Here is a 22,203-nt window from a genome sequence, read left to right as displayed (position 1 = left end):
AGCAGGAGGGATTGTAACTGAGAAGAGAACTCGCCTAGGTCACAAAAGTGTTGATTACCTGACCTTTATTAAAATGAATGAGGCATGGATCTCGGAGGGTTACTGCACGCCGGAAGACTTGTTCTGACTGCCCATGCAGCTGTCCTTCTCTGCACGCCGCTTGACACCACACACAGCTGTCCTTTAGCGTCCTCCTCCATCACCGTACAAACTAGGGTGCAAATCCTACTGGCTTAATTGTAAGCCAAACTTTTTGGACAGGTAAATCCTGAATTTTTCTCTCTTCTACTCTTCTGTGCTTGTCACCCTATCTAAGTTCTTTGAAAGGGTTTGGCTGGGGCATGGTTATGATACCATCTAGCTTTGATGTTTTTAATGTCTTCTGTGCTTGTCACCCTATCTGAGTTCTTTGAAAGGGTTTGGCTGGGGCATGGTTATGATACCATCTAGCTTTGATGTTTTTAATGTCTTCTGTGCTTGTTGTCACCCTATCTGAGTTCTTTGAAAGGGTTTGGCTGGGGCATGGTTATGATACCATCTAGCTTTGATGTTTTTAATGTCTTCTGTGCTTGTCACCCTATCTGAGTTCTTTGAAAGGGTTTGGCTGGGGCATGGTTATTATACCATCTAGCTTTGATGTTTTTAATGTCTTCTGTGCTTGTTGTCACCCTATCTGAGTTCTTTGAAAGGGTTTGGCTGGGGCATGGTTATGATACCATCTAGCTTTGATGTTTTTAATGTCTTCTGTGCTTGTCAACCCTATCTGAGTTCTTTGAAAGGGTTTGGCTGGGGCATGGTTATGATACCATCTAGCTTTGATGTTTTTAATGTCTTCTGTGCTTGTCACCCTATCTGAGTTCTTTGAAAGGGTTTGGCTGGGGCATGGTTATGATACCATCTAGCTTTGATGTTTTTAATATCTTCTGTGCTTGTTGTCACCCTATCTGAGTTCTTTGAAAGGGTTTGGCTGGGGCATGGTTATGATACCATCTAGCTTTGATGTTTTTAATGTCTTCTGTGCTTGTCACCCTATCTGAGTTCTTTGAAAGGGTTTGGCTGGGGCATGGTTATTATACCATCTAGCTTTGATGTTTTTAATGTCTTCTGTGCTTGTTGTCACCCTATCTGAGTTCTTTGAAAGGGTTTGGCTGGGGCATGGTTATGATACCATCTAGCTTTGATGTTTTTAATGTCTTCTGTGCTTGTCACCCTATCTGAGTTCTTTGAAAGGGTTTGGCTGGGGCATGGTTATGATACCATCCAGCTTTGATGTTTTTAATGTCTTCTGTGCTTGTCACCCTATCTGAGTTCTTTGAAAGGGTTTGGCTGGGGCATGGTTATGATACCATCTAGCTTTGATGTTTTTAATGTCTTCTGTGCTTGTTGTCACCCTATCTGAGTTCTTTGAAAGGGTTTGGCTGGGGCATGGTTATGATACCATCTAGCTTTGATGTTTTTAATGTCTTCTGTGCTTGTCACCCTATCTGAGTTCTTTGAAAGGGTTTGGCTGGGGCATGGTTATTATACCATCTAGCTTTGATGTTTTTAATGTCTTCTGTGCTTGTTGTCACCCTATCTTAGTTCTTTGAAAGGGTTTGCCTGGGGCATGGTTATGATACCATCTATCTAAGATATTTTTTCTGTCTTCTGTGCTTGGTACGCTATCTTCGATTTTTTAAAGGTTCTGCCTCAGGATTGGTTATGATACCATCTATCTAACATATTTTTTCTGTCCTCTGTGCTTCAGTGGCTGCAACAAAAAAAACATAATTTTTTAGGAATGTACACATTCCTGATTTTTCAGGGTTCTGCAACGGCGGCAAAATCGTATCTTTTATGGTCACCACAGGTGATCGAAAAGGTAGGACAAACCTGGGCCCACACTGCAGAATCAGTGTTTTTTGGTTCACGTTACTGTACATTGAATTACCTCTGCCTGACCATGCACGTGCGCACAAGCACGGTGACTGCTAAACACACCACTACAGAAATATTCCCACCGACGGGACGAACGTCCTGGAGGTGACAAGCAACTAGTAAAAACTAATATTCGCACACTTGACAGTATCATTAAAGCTTTTTGCGTTTTTTTTCGTTGCGTTTTGTCTTTGCGTGTGAACCAGCCGTAACCTTTACACGACTTGATTGGAATGTAGATGCCGGACTTTTTAAAGCAGTTTATTACATAAGTTTAGGAATGTAGTGTGTTTTCTCCCCTTAACAGCACAAAACGCAACGCTGTGTCAACAACGTATTTTTCAGAGAAATTTTTGCCCTTGATGCCCCTCCTGCATGCCACTGTCCAGGTTGTGGCACCCTTTAAACAACTTTAAAATCAGTTTTCTGGCCAGAGATTGCTTTTCTAGGTTTTAAAGTTCGCCTTCCCATTGAAGTCTATGGGGTTCGCAAAGTTCGCGAACGTTCGCACTTTTCGGCGAAAGTTCGCGAACGGGTTCGCGAACATTTTTTTTTAGGTTCGCTACATCCCTAGTTACAGCAGCCCCTCAGATTTCCAATCTGGGCCTGTTAACTGTCATGTCCAGGGTGGTTGGTTACTTCAAGGTTCCGAACGTGGGATTTATCAAGAGGAAGATGAGCAAAGGCTCTTTTGTATGGGAAAGTGCAGAAAATATTTGGTACCTTTAATAAATAAATATAAAAATATTTTAAAAATAAATAAATTGCAAGGGATGTAAGGGCAGGGCTGGGTGCATGTGTTCAAGGCTCAAGCTGTTATTACACACTTGCTATTCCCAAAACATAGCATTGTTGAATGCCCCTCAGAACCCTTCAATAATATCTTTACAAAATGTCTTTTTATGCATAGAATTATTTTTTGCAGATGTTGCAGCTAACTGCTGTGCTTCATGCTCCTACATTTTTATATGCATATAATATATATATACACTTATAAATACATTTTTTCACATATTAGTATTACCAGCTGTGCAACTGTATTGCCCCTCCCACACTTGAGCTCCTCCCATTTCCTCTCTCCTTTTTTATCACTGCTAGAGCACTGCTTGCCCTGCTGCACAGCTAAACAAGTCAGTGCATCCTCAGGATACATGATGGATGAAGTCTTTGCTTCCTTTGTGTTTTACAGCACCCTGCTCATCCTGAAGATGTACATCATAGCTGTGATTACGGGGCAGATCCGACTGCGCAAGAAGGTAAGTACCCCCAGAGCGAACGCTTCTATAGCACAGAGGTGAAAACATCTTAACTACACAAATAGGGCTTAAGGCTATTTTCTACTAAGGTTTCCGGTGTTTCCTAATCCCTAATGGTTGGCGTGCTACTCTGGAGTAGGGTTAACACCTCGTCCCCTTTAAAATCAGACGCAGGCGGAACCCTAGAGCGAATAAATAAATAGGGGGATTCTCAGCGAAGATACAGGCAGCAGCATGTGGGTTTCATATGTGTCCACTTTGTATATACACTGCAGTGCAACTTTCACGTTCCGACTATCCAAACATTCCAGCGCAAAGTATCTGAACCCACTTCCCCCCTCCCTCCTCTTCCTTCATGCAACGGAATCCAGCAGGGAAGGGAAGCACTGGGGTTTAGGAGAAGGGGGATTTTTAAACAATACCATGCTCCAATAACAACTGTTGCCAGAGTGCAGGAAACCCATTTTTATTGTAAATTGGAGGATGTGGGTGTAGGAACATGAAGGCAAGGGCAGTTACAGAATTGCTTAATTGTTAACATGTATTTCTGTGGCACCAACATATTTCAATATTCCACAGTTCTGTACAATAGAAGACCGATACTGGATGTAAAGAGCTTACCTATGTAAAAAGATTCAGAAGACAGCTGCAGATTCCTTTGCTGCAGCCCCACATCAGGTGTGTTTGCTGAATACACCTGGGGGGGTGTGACTGACAAAGAGATGAAAGGCATAACAAGGAAAATCATGTATTCACAAAAACCACATTCAAGTTTAGCAAATGTTATGGTTTTTGAATGCGGTCCACTTGTCACCGCTCCATGTTTGGTAGCCAGAGTGGAGATAGATAGATATGACCATTTTGGGTATTGGGAAAGGGCAACGTTTCCCAATTAGTATAAAACAAAACAATTACAGTTCCCATATAAAAATACAGATTGCAGCATACCCATTGATATTGGTTCTGCAGGGATTAATTAAAAACACCCTCTGCTGGGTAGTTACCTGGTGTATGTAGGGATTCATTACCCCATTCCTTATACACCTGTCTTAGCAGGGGGCATTCGCTCATCCAGACAGGTGATCTGCATCGGGGGCTTTGATGTAACCAACCTCAGTGCCATGAACCAAGCCACCAGCCGTCACCAAGACCATGGGAGAGGGAGGGTAATAAGCGTAACAACTTGGTGCTCAGCCCCCCTGCAAGAAATCTTTGGAGGAGCCCGACACTCTGCAAGCATCCCAGTCACCTCCCAGTCCCCAGCCTGCACAATTTTTTTCTAGGTAGTTTGACTATAGAGGAAGCTAACCTACTTCCTCTATAGTTCTGCCACTGGTAATAAGGGCTAAATAATGTTTAAAGGAGAAGGAAAGTAAAGAGTTAATCTCAAGCTGCAGGCATACCTTCAGTTGTCTCAATAGTGCCCTTAAGTCTCCCCAAATTTCACTTGTTCAGATGATCAGAAGCCAAACGGAAAGAAAAAACACTGAGCTGTGTAAAGAAAGTTCCCATAATGCCTCACTCCTGCACAGACATGCAGACCAAGTGAACATGCTCCGTTAGTAAGACTATGAGTCAGCTTCCTGCTGATTGGCTCAGATCCACATTTCTAAGGGGGGGGGGCAGCAGGAGAGAACAGAGAGAAGAAAGATGCGTGTCTGTGGCACAGGAATTACAGTGCAGAGAAGTCAGTGCAGTATTTCTGTGAGTGCTTTTGGCTGTATTTACATAGACCTTTCTTATAAAGCTTATTTAGTTTTTACCTTTCTTTCTCCTTTAACAACTCCCATCAATAGGGCTAGTATTTGTATTGCCAGACCCTCTCAATGAAAGTTGCCCATCCCTAGAATGAAGCACACCCTTTCTACACACTCATATAGGTCTGTGCTACTGCAGTTGGACCCCAGCACCTATTATAGGGAGGATAGCCTATGCTACTACTGTATTTAGAGAGACCCCTCGGTTTGCCAGTAACACATCTGTTCTTGTTGACTATAATTAGGTTGCTTGCAGCAATTAGGGTTCATTGCATGGCTGGCAACTTGGGGCTTCTCCCACTTAACTGATGAGTTAAGCACTAGAGGGATGGACCCCCTGAGATCTAAGTCATAAAGAAGGTGCAGATGATCACAAAGAATAACTTTGTATATTACTGTTGTCCATCAGAATCCATACAGCAGCCCTATCCATCATATACACAAACTGTGCTTGGGATTTGTTTCCCTATAAAGCAAGCTTGATGTGTGTAGCAAAGCCCTTACAGGCCTGTCTGATGGAATTTAGCTGAACTGGAAGTGGCATATACCTGGGCACTGGGTACCAGTATCAATAAGCCAGTGCCAGCTTGGTCATCTTCCTCAAAATACCATTCCATCTCCCATTTTTTTTGTTTTGTTCGTGCGAGTGGTTTCTTGGCTCCTTGATCTGCTAATACCTGTGAGAGCTAATCACTACACCCACAGGTTGCACCACTTCGTGAAAGGTCAGATTACGTCTCCTGAAAATGCTGTATGCAGTAATCCTCCTCATGCAAAGAGCAGGCCTCAGTGACACTAAGGTATGGAGGGAAGGAGTCTGTTAAGCCCCAACCCAAAACAACGTGTCAGGCATAGTAGCTGTTTCAGATAGAATGTCTGCTGTACTAGCAGTGGAACTGTACCCTTTATGAATACTTCCCATGGTTTAGCTAATAATGCCCAGAATGTTAATATCTAGCAGCACGCACAATATTGGCACGGGTGCCGGATACAAACAAAGCATTCTCATAGCAGGGTTGCACAGTGGTGTAACATCCTGGCTTTCAGCAACCAACATGCCATTGTTAGAAAATTTAAAGGGGAACTCCAGCCAAATACGCAAACTAATAACATTGGAAGCAGTGTTTATTCTTTTCTGTTCTCTGCTTCTAACTTATGAAGCAAGTTTGTTAGTCCTGGTCTCTTAATCAGCTGGCTTCTTCTACAATGTTTCAGGAGTCTGAACCAGTAATGCAGGGAATATATACAGACAGTAGGGATGCACTGAATCCAGTTTTTCGGGTTAGGCCAAACCCCCGAATCCATCGTAAGGGATTCGGCCGAAAAACAAAATCTGAATCCTAATGAGCATATGCTAATTAGGATTTGTAAGGGTTAAATCACGTTAACATGACAAAAATTCATGTGATTTTTAGGATTTGGTTCCGCCAGGACCGTGGATTCGTCTGAATCCTGTGTTCGGTGCATCCCTAACAGACAGTGCTTTTTAATAACGATTACATTTACACTTTTGCTTTAGTTACATTAACATTTTGCACACAGTTGCTTAGGGCTACATTTTCTTTCAGTAGGCAGAATGTAATTTTTTGGGAGTATTTGTCTGGAGTTCCCCTATAAGGTTAAAGGTTTAAATGTGTATTTGTTTTAAAAGCTTTATTTCTCCAAATGTCTATAAAGGTGGTTCAGTTTACAGTCTGAGCGATAGCCCTGATTGCTATTGTCTCTAAGGCTGGCTGGCCACAAGCTTCTTTATCCCCTGCTATAGGCTTCGTATTGTGTTATAAGGGAAAGGGAGTGTGGCATAGATGAGCTATGGCATCACGGGTACAGGCAAACCAAATGACTTAAGGGGGTAGTTCACCTTTTTTTGGAACACTAAGCATTCGCAGGGTCTGCTTCCTATAAAGTGTAATCACTAATGTGTTGAGCCCTCTTTACCTCTTGCCAGTATTTGTATGTAGTGTATAGGTTTAATGTATACACCCAATTGTTGCACAGTGCTGTAGTATATGTAGGCATACCTCCCAACATTTGAAAAATGAAAAGAGGGCCAAAAAGACTTGGCGCGCAGCGCGGCAATTTTTGACCACGCCCACTTTGTGACCACGCCCCAATTACCACACCCCATTTTTTAAATTAATTTTTAAAATAGTTAAAATAGTGCCCCCAATGGCCCAATAGACAGCACCCCCATAGACAAGTGCCCCCACACACAGTGCCCCATTTGCCCCCCATAGACAGTACCCCCCATAGACAGTGCCCTCAATTGCCCCACAGACAGTAGGCCCCATATACAGTGCCCCCATAGAAAGTACCCTCCATACACAATGCCCCCATAGAAAGTGTCCCCCCCCCCTACACAGTCTACCTGACAAATCTCTGTTTGAGGCATTGCGCTTGAGCCCAGCATGTCTTAAAACATAGACAGTAGCAGCCTTGGTTCCAGTTATTGCCCAGTAGGTGTTAGCCCTGCACCCACTTTATCAGTGAATGGCTATTACAACTGCCATCTGGGCCTTTTTTCCAGACATGGAAAGGAAGAGGTGCACTTATTAAAGGAACAGAACAACAAAAACCCTGTCAGCATATGCGGAGGGTGACTTTTTTGTTTGGGGAGGCTAAATATGGGCCATACACAGACTGACCTATAGCTAATGTGAGACTTAGTGGATTCGCTGCTGGTGTAAAGAATTAACCTCCCAACTACCTCTTGCCGTTCCCACTGACTCCCAGGGATACTGTGCAAATATGCGGGTGGGAGGGCTTTTTTTTAACCCTAAAATGCTTAGGATGTAAAAGCATTCATACGTGCACTTCTGTTAGGGGTTCTCTATACATTTGTGTTTGTAATCAGTTAGCTTCAATGGGTAGTTTACCTTTAAATTAACTTTTAATATAGTAACATAGTAAGTTGGGTTGAAAAAAGACATACGTCCATCAAGTTAAACCATAATGCCTATATTTAACCTGCCTAACTACTAGTTGATCCAGAGGAAGGCAAAAAACCCCATCTGAAGCCTCTCTAATTTGCCGCAGAGGGGAAAAAATTCCTTCCTGACTCCAAGATGGCAATCGGACCAGTCCCTGGATCAACTAGTACTAAGAGCTATCTCCCATAACCCTGTATTCCCTCACTTGCTAAGAATCCATCCAGCCCCTTCTTAAAGTTATATAATGTATCAGCCAGCACGACTGATTCGGGGAGGGAATTCCAGAACTTCACAGCTCTCACAGTAAAAAATCCTTTCCGAATATTTAAACGGAACCTTCCTTCTTCTAAATGGAGTGGGTGCCCTCGTGTCCGTTGGAAGGACCTACTGGTAAATAAAACATTAGAAAGATTATTATATGATCCCTTTATATATTTATACATAGTTATCATGTCACCTCTTAAGCGCCTCTTCTCCAGTGTAAACAGACCCAACTTGGCCAGTCTTTCTTCATAACTGAGACTTTCCATACCTTTTACCAGCTTAGTTTCCCTTCTCTGGACCCTCTCTAACTCAATAATGTCCCGTTTGAGCACTGGAGACCAAAACTGAACAGCATATTCTAGATGGGGCCTTACCAGCGCTCTGTAAAGAGGAAGAATAACCCCCTCCTCCCGTGAATCTATACCCCTTTTAATACAGCTCAAAACCTTGTTTGCCCTTGCAGCTGCTGCCTGGCATTGCTTGCTACAGCCAAGTTTATTATCTACAAGGACTCCAAGGTCCTTCTCCATTATGGATTTGCCTAGTGCAGTCCCATTAAGGGTATACGGGGCTTGCATATTTTTACATCCCAGGTGCATGACCTTACATTTATCCACATTAAATCTCATCTGCCACTTAGCTGCCCAGATTGCCAGTTGGTCAAGATCCTGCTGCAGGGATGTCACATCCTGGATAGAATTGACTGGTCTGCAGAGTTTTGTGTCATCTGCAAACACTGATACATTACTCATAATACCCTCCCCTAAGTCATTTATGAACAAATTAAACAAAAGTGGACCCAGTACAGAACCCTGAGGGACCCCACTGAGGACCTTATTCCAAGTAGAGAATGTACCATTAACAACCACCCTCTGTACCTGATCCTGTAGCCAGTTTTCTACCCGTTGTGGGGAACGGTATCAAATGCTTTGGCAAAATCCAAATAGATTATATCTACTGCATCCCCACTGTCCAGCTTCTTACTTACCTCATCATAAAAAGCAATTAAATTGGTCTGACATGACCTGTCCTTCATAAAGCCATGCTGATTACTGCTCATAATGCCATTCTCCACTACATAATTTTGAATGTGATCCCTTAACAAGCCTTCAAATAACTTGCCCACCACAGATGTCAAACTTACAGGCCTATAATTGCCAGGCTGAGATCTTACTCCCTTTTTTAAATATGGGAATGACATTCGCCTTCTTCCAATCCCTAGGTACCATACCTGATGAAAGAGAGTCTGAGAATATCAGAAACAAGGGCCACTGCAATTCTGCCCCTAGCTCTCTCAGTACCCGAGGGTGTATTCCATCTGGCCCAGGTGCCTTGTTTACATTTATCGTGTGTAACCCTTTAAGCACCATATCCTGTGCCAGCCACTGTGTAGTTGGAGCTGAGGCAACAGTGAAGCTATTGGGTGGGACTTGGCCCACTGGCTCCTCTACTGTATACACAGAAGAAAAGAACTGGTTAAGCACATCTGCCTTTTCTGTATCCGCTGTAACCATATTGTTATTATAACTCAATGGGGCCACACCCTCAACCTGCATCTTTTTACTATTAATATACTTAAAAAACTTTTTGGGGTTAGTCTTGGCCTCGGCCGCGATGCGCTCCTCATTTTCTATCTTTGCCTTCCGGATTGCTGTTTTACAACACTTGTTATAGTGTTTATAATCATTAAACGCATCTACTGTCCCCTCTGACTTATATTTCTTAAAAGCTTTCCTTTTTTTCCCTATTAACTTCTTTACCTCAGAGTTAAGCCACATAGGGTGATTCTTAACACTTCTACTTTTTCTTATTAATGGAATGAATTGAGAACAGTAATGATTTAATATCATTTTAAATGACAACCATTTCTGCTCTGTATTTTTATCAGAAAACATAATGCCCCAATCTATGCCCTGAAGCGCTGCCCTTAAGGAGCTAAAATTTGCCTTCCTAAAATTCAGTGTCTTTGTTGCCCCCGTGTAAATTTGTTTCCTGCACCAAACATCAAATGAAATAACATTATGGTCACTATTACCCAGGGGTTCAACCACTTGCACATTTGCTATACTTTCTGGGCCATTAGAGAACACTAGATCTAGTATAGCATGGTTCCTGGTTGGCTCCTCAACAACTTGTGACATAAAGTTGTCATGCAGCAAGTTTATAAACTTGTTCCCATTTACTGTCCTGGCAGTACTATTGCCCCAGTCAATATCAGGGTAATTAAAATCCCCCATTATTATCACTTGCCCCAAACTAGCAGCCTTTTCTATTTGCAACAGGAGCTGGGCCTCCTCCTCTTCGCTTACATTAGGGGGTCTATAGCATACCCCTACAATTAGTTTGGTAGATTCTTTACTATCTGTGAGAATCTCAACCCATAAGGATTCAGCTCCCTCTGTTACCCCCATCACTTCCTCTTTAATATTTGCTTTTAATTCCTGCTTAATGAACAGACACACTCCTCCTCCTTTTCTATTGCCCCTGTCCCTCTGAAACAATGTATACCCCCCAATATTAACTGCCCAGTATGATGTAGACATTGATATTCTGAGACAATTTGCAATTGGTCCTTTTTTTTTATTTTTAATGGTTTTTTGGTTATTTAGCTTATTGTTCAGCAGCTCTCCATTTGGTGTTTCAGCAGCTATCTGGTTGCTAGGGTCTTATTTACCAGCTAGTGGTTTAAACAAGAGATGGGAATATGAATAGTTAAGGGGCCTGCATGGAAAAATAAAACTGTAGCCTCACAGAGCAATACTTTTTGGTCAGTGACCCTCATTTGAAAGCTGGAAAGAGGCAGAAGGGAAAGGCAAATTATTTAAAAAATTAACTAGGAAGACCAATTGCAAAGTTGCTAGGAATAGGCCATTCTATAACAAACTACAAGTTAACTTAAAAGTGAACCTCCCCTTTAGATGTGTTTAAGTTAGCTTTATAGAGAGAGAGGCAGCAGGTACTGACATCACATGCACATTATATACAGTGAGACGCAGTCTTTATATACAAAACCAGCACATTATATGCCATGAGGAGCAGTGGGTACTGACATCCCAGGCACATTATATGCAGTGAGACTCAGTCTTTATATACAAAACCAGCATATTATATGCCATGAGGAGCAGTGGGTACTGACATCCCAGGCACGTTATATACAGTGAGACGCAGTCTTTATATACAAAACCAGCATATTATATGCCATAAGGAGCAGTGGGTATGGATGGCAGATATTCAGGCCCTGGCACTATAACACTGGCACTGATGCACAACATTGGCTCCACTGTAACTAACTAGAAATGAAAAAAACAATGACAAAAGTAAAAGAAAAATAGAAAGTGCAAAAAACCATAACAAATATATAAAAGCACAATGAGCTTTGTCAGGGGGAAAAGTTAACTTACCCTCCATCTGTCAGGGTAGGGGATAGGGATATTATTAGATGTCAGGTGACAAAAAACAATTTAATTTCAGCTAGTGGGTCAGTCTTTAGAGCATATACAGTATAGTACCTGTGTATAGTACCTGTAGGATGAAAACTGCAGCAAAAGTTCAAAGTTGGTTCTTGGGTAAAGTTTACAGCCTGCAGATTCTTCTTTTTTTAGTCTTCAATTCTGCACTGCCTCCAGTTTGCAAAATTTCCCGATCCCTGTCTGCATCTGCACCTTGATTGGCCAATTTTACTGCCTGTCAAGAAAGCTGTGCTCTGATTGGAGAATCCACAAGAAGAAAGATCCAATCAGAGCACAGCCGATTTCTGCAGAACCCGGAGAAGATTTGCAGGACAGTGCAGAAACGGAGCCAGGTTTGTTTTTTTTTAAGGTGCCAAAGCAGGTTTGGGGAGGCTTAGCCTCCCCTAGCCTTATTGAAAATCCGCCTATGCCTGTCAGGACAGGACTAATGAGCCACCACTGATGTTGGAATAGACCTACATTATATTCTGATTTTGGCCTGGGGGTAAAAAATTGTGCTACCAGGGACTCCCTGAAAAAAAACATTTTTTCTGCTGCCTGCCTACATGTTCTTGTTTGCAAATTTGCAAATTTTGTGCAAGAGTGATGGGGTATGAAGGCCTGATATGGGGTTCTTACCCCTGTGCTTGTTTGTGTAGGGTCTGCTCCTCTATTGTTGCACCACTGGTTACCAGTATATTTTTGCAGGGATGCTATCTGGCAAGACAGGAGGGAATCCAGTAAGGCCTCCATGGGGTGCTCTTGAAGATGGGAAAGTCAAATTTGTGGACTTTAAAGGGCATGGGTATTGGGTAAGATAAGGGTGTAATTTTGTTTGGCCAGATGGATAATTTAGTTTGCCATAGTTTTTCATTGGAATCCCTTCTACTTAGTTGGAAGGGTTCAACGACCTGAGGGCCCACGTGGAAGGATCCTTTTAACTAAACTATGGGGCCTGTGATGGCAGCCCTGTAATTTAGTACTACTTAAATAGGCGGACCTATTTATTCTAGTTAAATATTACAAATATATAAATATTATACATTGATTTCCATTATAAATAATTTTTTTTAGTGTATAGCTGATTTATACATTTAATCATACATCAGCTCTATGCATTATGATGGGAAGCCAAGTGAGCTGATCTTCTCCCGATATCCCCACCTACAGATGCAGTCCCGATCCGACAGAAAAACCAAACCTGCCCGATCGAGATCTGCCCGATTTCAGGCTAGATGTCAGTTGGACAGGTCCGTTGTTCGTGCCCATACACGGGCAGATAAGCTGCCGAATCGGACTATCTCAGCTAGAATCGGCCCGTGTATGGCACCTTAAAACTAGATGTTGGAGAATGCTGACTGATGAAGTTCTGTAACATTTAAACAACTGTCAGGTGGGGGATCCTGGCTCTAAGAAGCAAGTGCTTTGATGGTCTGGGTCGGTTGGAAGTTCCTTACGTTAATATTGGCATTGCAAGATTTTTGGGTTACTCATGGTTCCCCTGTGGTCTTCAGTCTGCAAGGATAACCAGATGTCCAATCATGAATCGGGGGAGCTGAATTCCTCCTCGCCTGGAGATAAGATAAGAGCACTTAGTAGCACTCTCTCTGGAACGTTTCCTCTTATATTCCTCCCTACGTCAAAAATGCCTGCGTATCATGTCTTATATATGGGTATAATGGCAAAAATGCACTTGGTTCCTGTCTGCATATACAGACTAATACATCATGTACACACCATATAGCACACCCATGTTCTAAATATATCCTCTGGTCAGCACATAGGGAAAAGCTCAGTTCTCTCCAAGTCCAGCTGTCAGAGTAGGAGTGTGTTGTTTCCCATTACTGATAGTTATTCACATGCATTTACTTGTTGCTGCTGTTATTATTATTATTATTATCTTTTATTTATATAGCACCCACATATTCCGCAGAGATACCAGATGCTCCCCCTGTGAGTCACAGCACTCTGTAACAGGTTGACGGACAGATTTTTGTATCATTGTAGGTGTGCCGTATTTACTTACGTCTGCAGCCTGCTGACATGGGACCAAAAGGTGCAGCAGGGGAAGGACGCCATAGGTGCTGGCTGTCATATGGCCACCTTTCTATAAATGGTTACGCTTATAGCTGACAGAAAGGCATGATAGTAATTTATAATTCAGGTCTCCTTATAATGTCTTTCTCTGTGCCCCCAGACAAGGGGTTGGTGAGCAGCGTGCAGAGCTGTATGAAGGCATTATGCCAGTTATTTTTGGTGATGCCAGCTTGGTGAGCCTCTGGAATGTAATATATCGGCCTGCCATGCAATAGCCAATATTTACTAGTGATGGATAATCACATTTCTAGTGGGTGGTGGTCCGAACTTTGCCAACGTCCCTCCACACCTGGCACTCAGCCCAGCTGGCTGCATTGGCTAATTTATATACTGCCCTTTCAGTAACATCAGAGATGGGGCCAGGCTAAAACACATGTAGAAACAATTATCAGTAAATGGTCGGCATTGTCTATTTTAGTAGCCATGACAGGTAGCTGCTACTAGTAGCTCCGCGTGTCTTCTCCATTAGGAGAAAAATACTATTAACCCCCTATGGTGACTTTGGGCATTGTGGGACTGGGTGCAATGGCATATCTACCATACAGCAGACCCCCATGACTGGGGAAGAGGGGTGCCCGAGCAGTCATGGGTTCTACTTCATTGGCTGCCTTTTTACTGGCTTTAGCTGCCATTGAAGAGTTGGGCAAAAGGGGTGGGTGCATGTCATGTTGCAGCTTAGAAATCATTTAGCAGGGTGGGCAATTACGACCTGTTAAAAAAGTGATTTGCTTGCTCAAACTCGTCCGACTTGCAGGTTTTGGGCCGGCCCGCACATCACTTGTGGATATGGCCCCTTTTATGACTTCTGTAAGGTTACAAAAATATATAAAGCTGTGCAAGTTACTTTCACCTGGCCATCAGCCCATCACAACAAAGTAGCAAATTAGAGATTTTTTGCCCAAGTGCAGTAACCCTTAGCAACCAACCAGCAGGTAGCATTTACTGATCACCAGCTGCATTGTTTTGTATACAATGACTTTTTGGCACCTTCTTCATCTGTATGGTTCTTTTAATTGTGGGGGAAATTGATCCTAAAGTGACATCATGTGATCAGCCACACAGCTTATGCTTGGGAGGCAACTAAGGCACTAAGATCACACTTTCCCAGCATGCCTCATTCCATCTGTGGTATATACTTGGAGCACTGAAGCATGTACTCGGGCAGCCAAGTATAGCAATGGGGCTGCTACCCACATCAAACAACTGCAAGGCTGTAACTTTTACTACTGGTAAAGCAGCAGTTTGGCTCTTTACTTCCTCAGCTGGTACATCACAACCATGATATTGAGCGTTACAGCTGAGTGCTTTACCTAGCCAAGACAGTGGGGAGCAGAGCTATAGGGGCAGCAGCTGCATTCTAATGTCAGCCACAGGCCACTCTACAGCTTCCTGAATACTGTTACTGAGTGCCTGTGTATTGGAGGAGCTCTCAATCAGTGGGCTGTCTTTAACTATTTAGACATGTAGCATAGACAGGCTTGAACTGGGATTCAAAATAGGGCCAATCAGACCCCCACCAACCTTAAAAATAGTGACTGTCTATTGCATTTTGCAGCAGCCCCTGTGGAATTTGCTAGAACCCACAGATTGCCAGTCTGGGTCCAAGCTTAGCTAATAATTGCCTATTTGTGGCCTAAACAGGTTCTCGGCTGGTAAAATCTTCTACCCATTGCTGTTCATTTCAACAGGCCTTTGCCAATCCGGAGGATGCCATGAGACACGGGGGAATCCAGTACTACAGACAAGACCCTGATGTGGAGCGATACCGGAGGTCTGTTACTCTTTCTTGCCTGATATTTTGTCTTTTATACTGTTTAGGGAATTAAAGGGACACCAACTAATTGGATTAAGGTACTGGATTTATCGGCAAGTATAAAACCAAGCCGGTTGTGCCCGATTCCATTGCTGTAAAGGTTTGTGCCTGACCGTAGTTGTCACTGTGAGCAAGATGCATTATTGTCAGATGCCAGCCCTGCTATTTGGGTGTTTACCTTAATATGTTTGCTGTGCCACTGACAGCACTGCTAATAACTTCTACCTGTACGGCCAGAAGTGAGATTCTTTTGCCACATCTTTTCTGCTTTATGCACACTATGGATCCTGGTCCTTTATGCACGCTGTAGATCTGGTCCTTTATGCACGCTGTAGATCTGGTCCTGTTGCCATTCAATCAGTTGGGGATTACCATAGGATGCTAGAGTCCAGAGTCTGGGCTTTTATTACACTGCATTATTTCCCATCATCCTCTGGGAAAGCATAGTAGTGATAATCAGGTCCAGCTTGGTGATAGGTGGCTGACTGTCGTGACTAGTTTGGGCAGTCAAATCTCCTCTGGTGTAATGTGCAGCCGTTCTATGCATGCCTTATTCCCCCCACACCCTCCCTCTGGCATGCAGAACCGCTCATAGAGACCATATCATTTTTCATTGAAACTATAAACTGTGAGGAAATCATTCCTGGCAGAGGATTTGGTGTTAATGTGAAATTGTGCCAACACCCACACAATGAACTGTTCCAGAGACACGTGTTTCTTTCATTTGCTGTAAGGTCATACCATGTGGCGCCATTCTGGGTACTGCCTATATTTGCTGGGCTTTGGGCTATCAGCCATAGTATTAGGGTCCTTCTCCCCAGAATTGCAGTAATAGTCTGCTGTGGCCCTCTCCATCCTGATTCAATCACAGTAACACCACGGTAGAACCCAAATTAATCATTGGAGGGAACAAACCTTGAATGGGTTTAGGAATGATGGCTGCTCCCAGATGGTCCTGCAAAATGGAAACCATCCAACTCCGTAGCTTTTGAATGCACACACTTTTGGCAGGCATTGCATTTCAGGGAAAGCTGTTTTGCCTCAGCCATGGCTCACATTCCCCGCCGAGACTTAACCGCATTTCTGTTCAACTTCTGGGATAAACAGGAAAAGGTTTTTGTTATTTTTTCCATAACCCAATAGTTCCCAACACCTAAAGGAAAACAGAAAGGGTGCGTAACGTTTGTCATTCTTGGCGGGGATTGGTATTTCCATCGTGCTCTTAAAGGGGTTGTTTACCTTTAAGTCAACTTTTAGACATACACAATGTTTTTATTTTTTTGTGCTTTTTTTTAGTTATTTAGTTTTTTGTTCAGCAGCTCTCCTGTGAATTTTAGTTGGTTGCTAGGAGCTTCTATATCTTAGCAACCAGACAGTAGGTGAAATAAGAGTCATGAATAGGAGGGAGACTGAGTAGAAAGATAAGTAATATAAAGTAACAATAATAAAATCACAGATCACAGAGCAAGTCTTTTTGGCTTCCTTGGTCAGTGACCCTCATTTAAAAGCTGGAAAGATGTAGCAGAGGAGGGAAAATAATTCAAAAACTATAATGAAGACCAAATGCAAAGTTGCTAGGAATAGGACATTCTGTAACATACTTAAGTTAATTTAAAGGTGAACTACCCCTTTAAATGCCAGGGATCACTATACAAGTACAGGTATAGGACCAGGGGTATTCTGGATAAGGGGTCTTTCTGTAATTTGTATCTCCATACCTTTAAAGGGGACCTGTCACCCTAAGAAATAACTCAAAATTATTTTCTATCATGTTAGTTGAGCAAAATAAACTTCACTTACACTATATATAAGTTACATAGTTACATGGGGTTGAAAAAAGGCCAGAGTCCATCAAGTTCAACCCATCCAAGTAAACCCAGCACACACAACCCACACCTACCAATCTATGCACTCACATACATAAACTATATATACAACCACTAATACGAACTGTAGATATTAGTATCACAATAGCCTTGGATATTCTGATTGTTCAAGAACTCATCCAGGCCCCTCTTAAAGGCATTAACAGAATCTGCCATTACCACATCTCTAGGAAGGGTATTCCACAACCTCACTGCCCTCACCGTGAAAAAACCCCTACGCTGCTTCAAATGGAAGCTCCATTCCTCTAATCTAAAGGGGTGACCTCTGGTGCGTTGATTGTTTTTATGGGAAAAAAGAACATCCCCCATCAGACCAGTGGCCACTTTGGCTACATACACCAGTAGCATGTGCCTTGACATAATTGTTTGGGCAATTAACCCTATGTAGATAGCAATGTGCCTCCTTAGTTACAACTTCTGCTCAACCCCCAGTTACATTCTGTCCCCCGTCACAGTGGCCCTCCTGCTTCTTCTGTGGCGCAGTGAGTGCAAAAGGAAAAGTAAGGCAGTATCCAGGAAAGCAAGAGGTTAAGTAGAGGTTATATGGGGCTAGGCCTGGACTGGCAATCTGTGGGTTCTGGCAAATGCCAGAGGGGCTGCTGTAAGATGCCATAGACAGTCACTATTTATTGGGCTGGTGGGAGGGCTGTTTGGGCCTCTGGGTACTCGAAACGCTAGGGCCCATTTTGGCCCTTAGTCCAGACCTGTGGGGAGGGGCTGTAATATACAAGACATCCGTTTGATCCAGTTGCCTTATTCTTGTAGTTGATTTCAGCATTGAGGGTAAAAACCCACGGAGCTGCAGGCAACTTCGCACGATTGCCAAAGCAATGCAAAGGGCATGCAGTGTTGTTGTGAGCAGAAAAAGGCAATAGAAGGCCTATTTTTATGCCTAAATTGTCTTTAGATGTGTATAAAAACACACGTGTGCCGTGTTGGAAGAAGGGTTACATGAATTGGAGGTCTCCAACTCCCAACAGGGATTTATTTATTCATCATGGCACTCAAGCAAGACACCAAATCCTAAAAATAATTTGATCCAATAGGAAACCAGTATTACTAAGGCTTATGCTTTTGTGTATCAACAAAGCATGTTACCCATTGGGGCCCAGCATAAAGTGCTGTGGTTTTTTTTCTTTATTTGCAGCAATATCTGTTTTAGTCCCACTTTAGGGCTCCACCTAGGTGCCTGCCATAATGCAGTAGGAGCCTTTTTCATCCTCTAATCCAGGGTATATCCCCACATAGACACATACATGGTTATAATGTTCCCATCCCACTTGTGCCTTCTTCATTTTTTAAGTGTAAAATCTGGGAGCCTTGTTGAATGCCAACATTTAAATAATAGATATACCTCCATTTAAAATATGCCTTTCTTTGTGCATGTGTTCAGGCACTCTCTGCTAGTAATCAGTGGTTTATTTATAGCTTGGTGGTGTACATACATCCCATCCATGGGGGCTCAGTAAGGAGGGTGGATAGAATGTTGTGAGTGCAAACATGTGCATTAAGGGACCACAAGTTGCACCCCGAAGTGCATGCATAGGATCAGGTCTTGACTGGAAGCCAAAATAGGCCCTGGCATTGTAAGTACACAGGGGCCCAAACAGCTCCTCATAAGCCCAATATATAGTGAGTGTCTGGCATCTTACAGCAGCCCCTGCAAAATCCACAGATTGTCTGTCTGGGGCTGCATGGGATAGAGGGGTCCAGACTGTATGTAGCCTTACTGTTTCAGCTTTCACTTCAAGCAGCAATATTCCTCCACCTACCTGGTTTCCTTGCTCTCCTGGAATAAGGAAGAGGGCTAATGTGTCTGTTGAATACTTTAAACAACATGGCAGCTCCCACCCATAGCTGTATAAGTGTCTATTCATAGCTATGAAAGGGGATATAAATGGAAGAGAAATGGTAACTTAGCTATGTACTTGCTTTTAGGGATGCACCGAATTCACTATTTTAGGATCCTGCTGAACCCCTAATCCTTTGTGAAAGATTTGGTCAAATACCAAACCAATTTGCATATGCAAATTAGGAAGAGGAGAGGTAAAGAGAACCACGCGCAAAGCACGTAGTGGAACATTTTCAGCTTCTGTGTTTGTGACAAAAAGGCACGTGGTTTTAAGGATTCAGATTTGTTCAGGCCAGAGGCATGGATTTGATCAAATCCAGGACTCAGTGCAGCCCTATTTGCTTTATAATAATTGTGTTGTCACTTGTCCCCCTACTCATCAGCCCACTTTGCTTGTGTTCCAGGGCCCACAACAATGACATGGAGAACATCTATCCTTTCCTGTTCCTGGGAGCCATGTACTCTTTGCTTGATCCCAACCCCACTATCGCCAGGATCCATTTCCAGATCTTCTTCATATGTCGGGTGCTCCACACGGTTGCTTATGTGTTGCCTCTGAAACCACCCACGCGCTCCGTGGCCTACAGTATTGCACAGCTGCCTTGCTTCTCTATGGCCCTTCAGATCCTCTACTCTGTTGCTTCCTCCTGGTAACCAAAGACCAGCATTCCTTACCTGATAAATACAGACCTGTAATACGGTCAAGTGGGGTATAGCACCTGCATCACCCAGAGGCACCCCACTTGCTAAAGCCTCCTCCCCTGGTAGAGATGAAGGTAAAGGTTATCCTTAAGGGACTGCAGAGACCATGTTGCAGCTTGGAACCTTTTATTGTTTTAATATATGGGGAAGCTCACTTGTTCTTTCCCAGAATTCCGTACAGAAAGACTGGATTATTAACGGGCATGGATCCATACCTTTCTGTCAGTCATATGTGCAATATATCCTTAGCCTGGTTAGCTTGCTGCATTTGTGCCAATAGTCCTGAATTATTGTAAACCGCTAAGCAGAACTCTTTAAATAATTAAGGGCTTATAGGATAAGAAAATTAATCAGAGAACATTCTGAGATATTAAGGTTAAAGTGTGTCAATATAAATAAATTTTTGTTACAACAGCGCCACCTGCTGGTCCATTTCCAACCATGCTGTTGTTGGGGAAGTTGTCAGGAGAAAGATGGCTGATCTGATGTTCCTCTGGTTAGGAAAGACATAAGAAAAGTTATCTGTGGTTTCTATTGTTTCTTCTACCCAGAACATCAGAACAGCTTCTTTCTTCTGATAAGCTCCTCAACTGGATCATGTTCAGAAACTGACCAGCAGGTGGTGCTATTGTAACACAATTTATTTATATATATATATATATATATATATATATATATAATATTACAAAAGTGCTTAGAATAGTACTCTCATCAATTTTACATTCACTTATTTTAAAGGTTTACTTATCCTTTATGTCACAGTAGACATTTTAAGTGGAGAGGAGAATGTTGACCGGCCAGTGTTTTCCACCTGATGTTAGCAGCAGTCAGATTGCCACAGATTGCCAGAGTGCCTTTACCTTTAGAGCTAGTGCAAGGGTTTAATATTTCCCCTAGACGAGTGAAGTCAAATAGACATTTCATATATGGTTTTATATTTGTATTCAGATGTATGGCATGTATTCCGTATTTTATTAAAAAAAATCATTATATATAAATATATATAACACCTCTGGGCTTAATTGGTGCAGTACAACAGGCTTGTGCTTGTGTTCCTTTATTGGTTACCTTTCCCAGTGCACACCGATGGCATGCTGTGTCAAATGTGGCGCTTCTATGCCAAAAAGTATCCAATCCAGTTCTCATGTGCGCCATTTGCCTATCCCTTTTGTAGCCTTTGGAAATGCTGCCCTCTTGTGGTGAAATTCGGTCCAGCTCTTTATGCACTAGGTTGGAAGAGACAAATGTACTGGACCATTCCTGTACATTTGTCTCTTCCAACCTAGTGACCTGTTAAACTCAAATAGACCTGAGGTCTTGAGACCTGGGGTTTTCTGGATAAGGGATCTTTCTGTAATTTGGATCTTCATACCTTAAGTCTAGTGAAAAACCCCAATAAGACTGTTTTGCCTTCATTAAGGATTAATTATATCTTAGTTGGGATCAAGTACAGGTACTGTTTTATTATTACAGAGAAAAGGGAATCATTTAAACATTAAATAAACCCAATAGGATTATTCTGCCCCCAGTAAGGGGTAATTAAAGGGGTAATTATATCTTAGTTGGGTATCAAGTACAAGGTACTGTTTTATTATTACAACCTAAATCCTGAGTTCTGAGTGAGTTCTGGTTTGAAGGTGTAAAGGGAAAGAGTTAACTAAAAAATATACTTTTAGTGGGCTGTAATCAGCGATATTCTGAGGCAGTTTGCAGTAGTGTTTTTTTTTTATATAATTTATCTTTCTCTCCCGCCAAAAAGCACTATTCATTGCTCTTCTTCACTTAAGCTGTAGTTTTGTTCTGGAATATGGAAAAAACAAATGTATTTACAAGAAAGAGGGACTGGGAATGTGGTATAATAATGATTTATCATTTGCCAAGCGCATATCCCATAATACCTTTCTCCCTTATCCATGTTGGAGTATGTTGCAGGTAAGTTACCATGTTGTTCAATCTGTTTGACAGATGATCTATATTTTTTTGCTTTGTACCCCAAACAAGGGGTTCATGCTGTGAGTCCCAGAAAGGCAGGAGGATTACCTGGTGGCACAGCTGAAAACTGGATAGTTCAACTCGATGACTTGCGCTGGAATCAGAGACCCCACAGCAAGTGTAGGGCCTACAATGCTGGCAGAGGATTATGGGTAGTGGTTTACAGTTTAGCTGCCTGCTGGTTCAGCATACCAGTACTATAATAATCCCAGTACAGCAGGTCCTGGAGTCATAACCACAGCAGAATGAATTTGGGGGCCTTTAAAAAAAAGTACAGAAGCACTGGGA

General features: G+C 42.5%; 1 protein-coding gene across 1 annotated transcript; it reads left to right on the top strand.

Moving 5' to 3' along the window:
- The first annotated feature begins 3,061 nt into the window (after positions 1 to 3,061).
- Positions 3,062 to 20,921, top strand: ptges (prostaglandin E synthase). The gene is given in 3 exon segments (NM_001113664.1): positions 3,062 to 3,173; positions 15,359 to 15,441; positions 19,626 to 20,921. Coding segments are annotated over 3 exon segments (438 nt in total). The 5' UTR covers positions 3,062 to 3,068; the 3' UTR covers positions 19,876 to 20,921.
- Positions 20,922 to 22,203: the final 1,282 nt, after the last annotated feature.

This window comes from Xenopus tropicalis, chromosome 8 (assembly GCF_000004195.4).
Source record: "Xenopus tropicalis strain Nigerian chromosome 8, UCB_Xtro_10.0, whole genome shotgun sequence".
NCBI classification, from domain to species: Eukaryota; Metazoa; Chordata; class Amphibia; order Anura; family Pipidae; genus Xenopus; species Xenopus tropicalis.
Note: the sequence above shows the minus strand (reverse complement) of the source record. Positions and strands in the feature narration are given on the sequence as shown.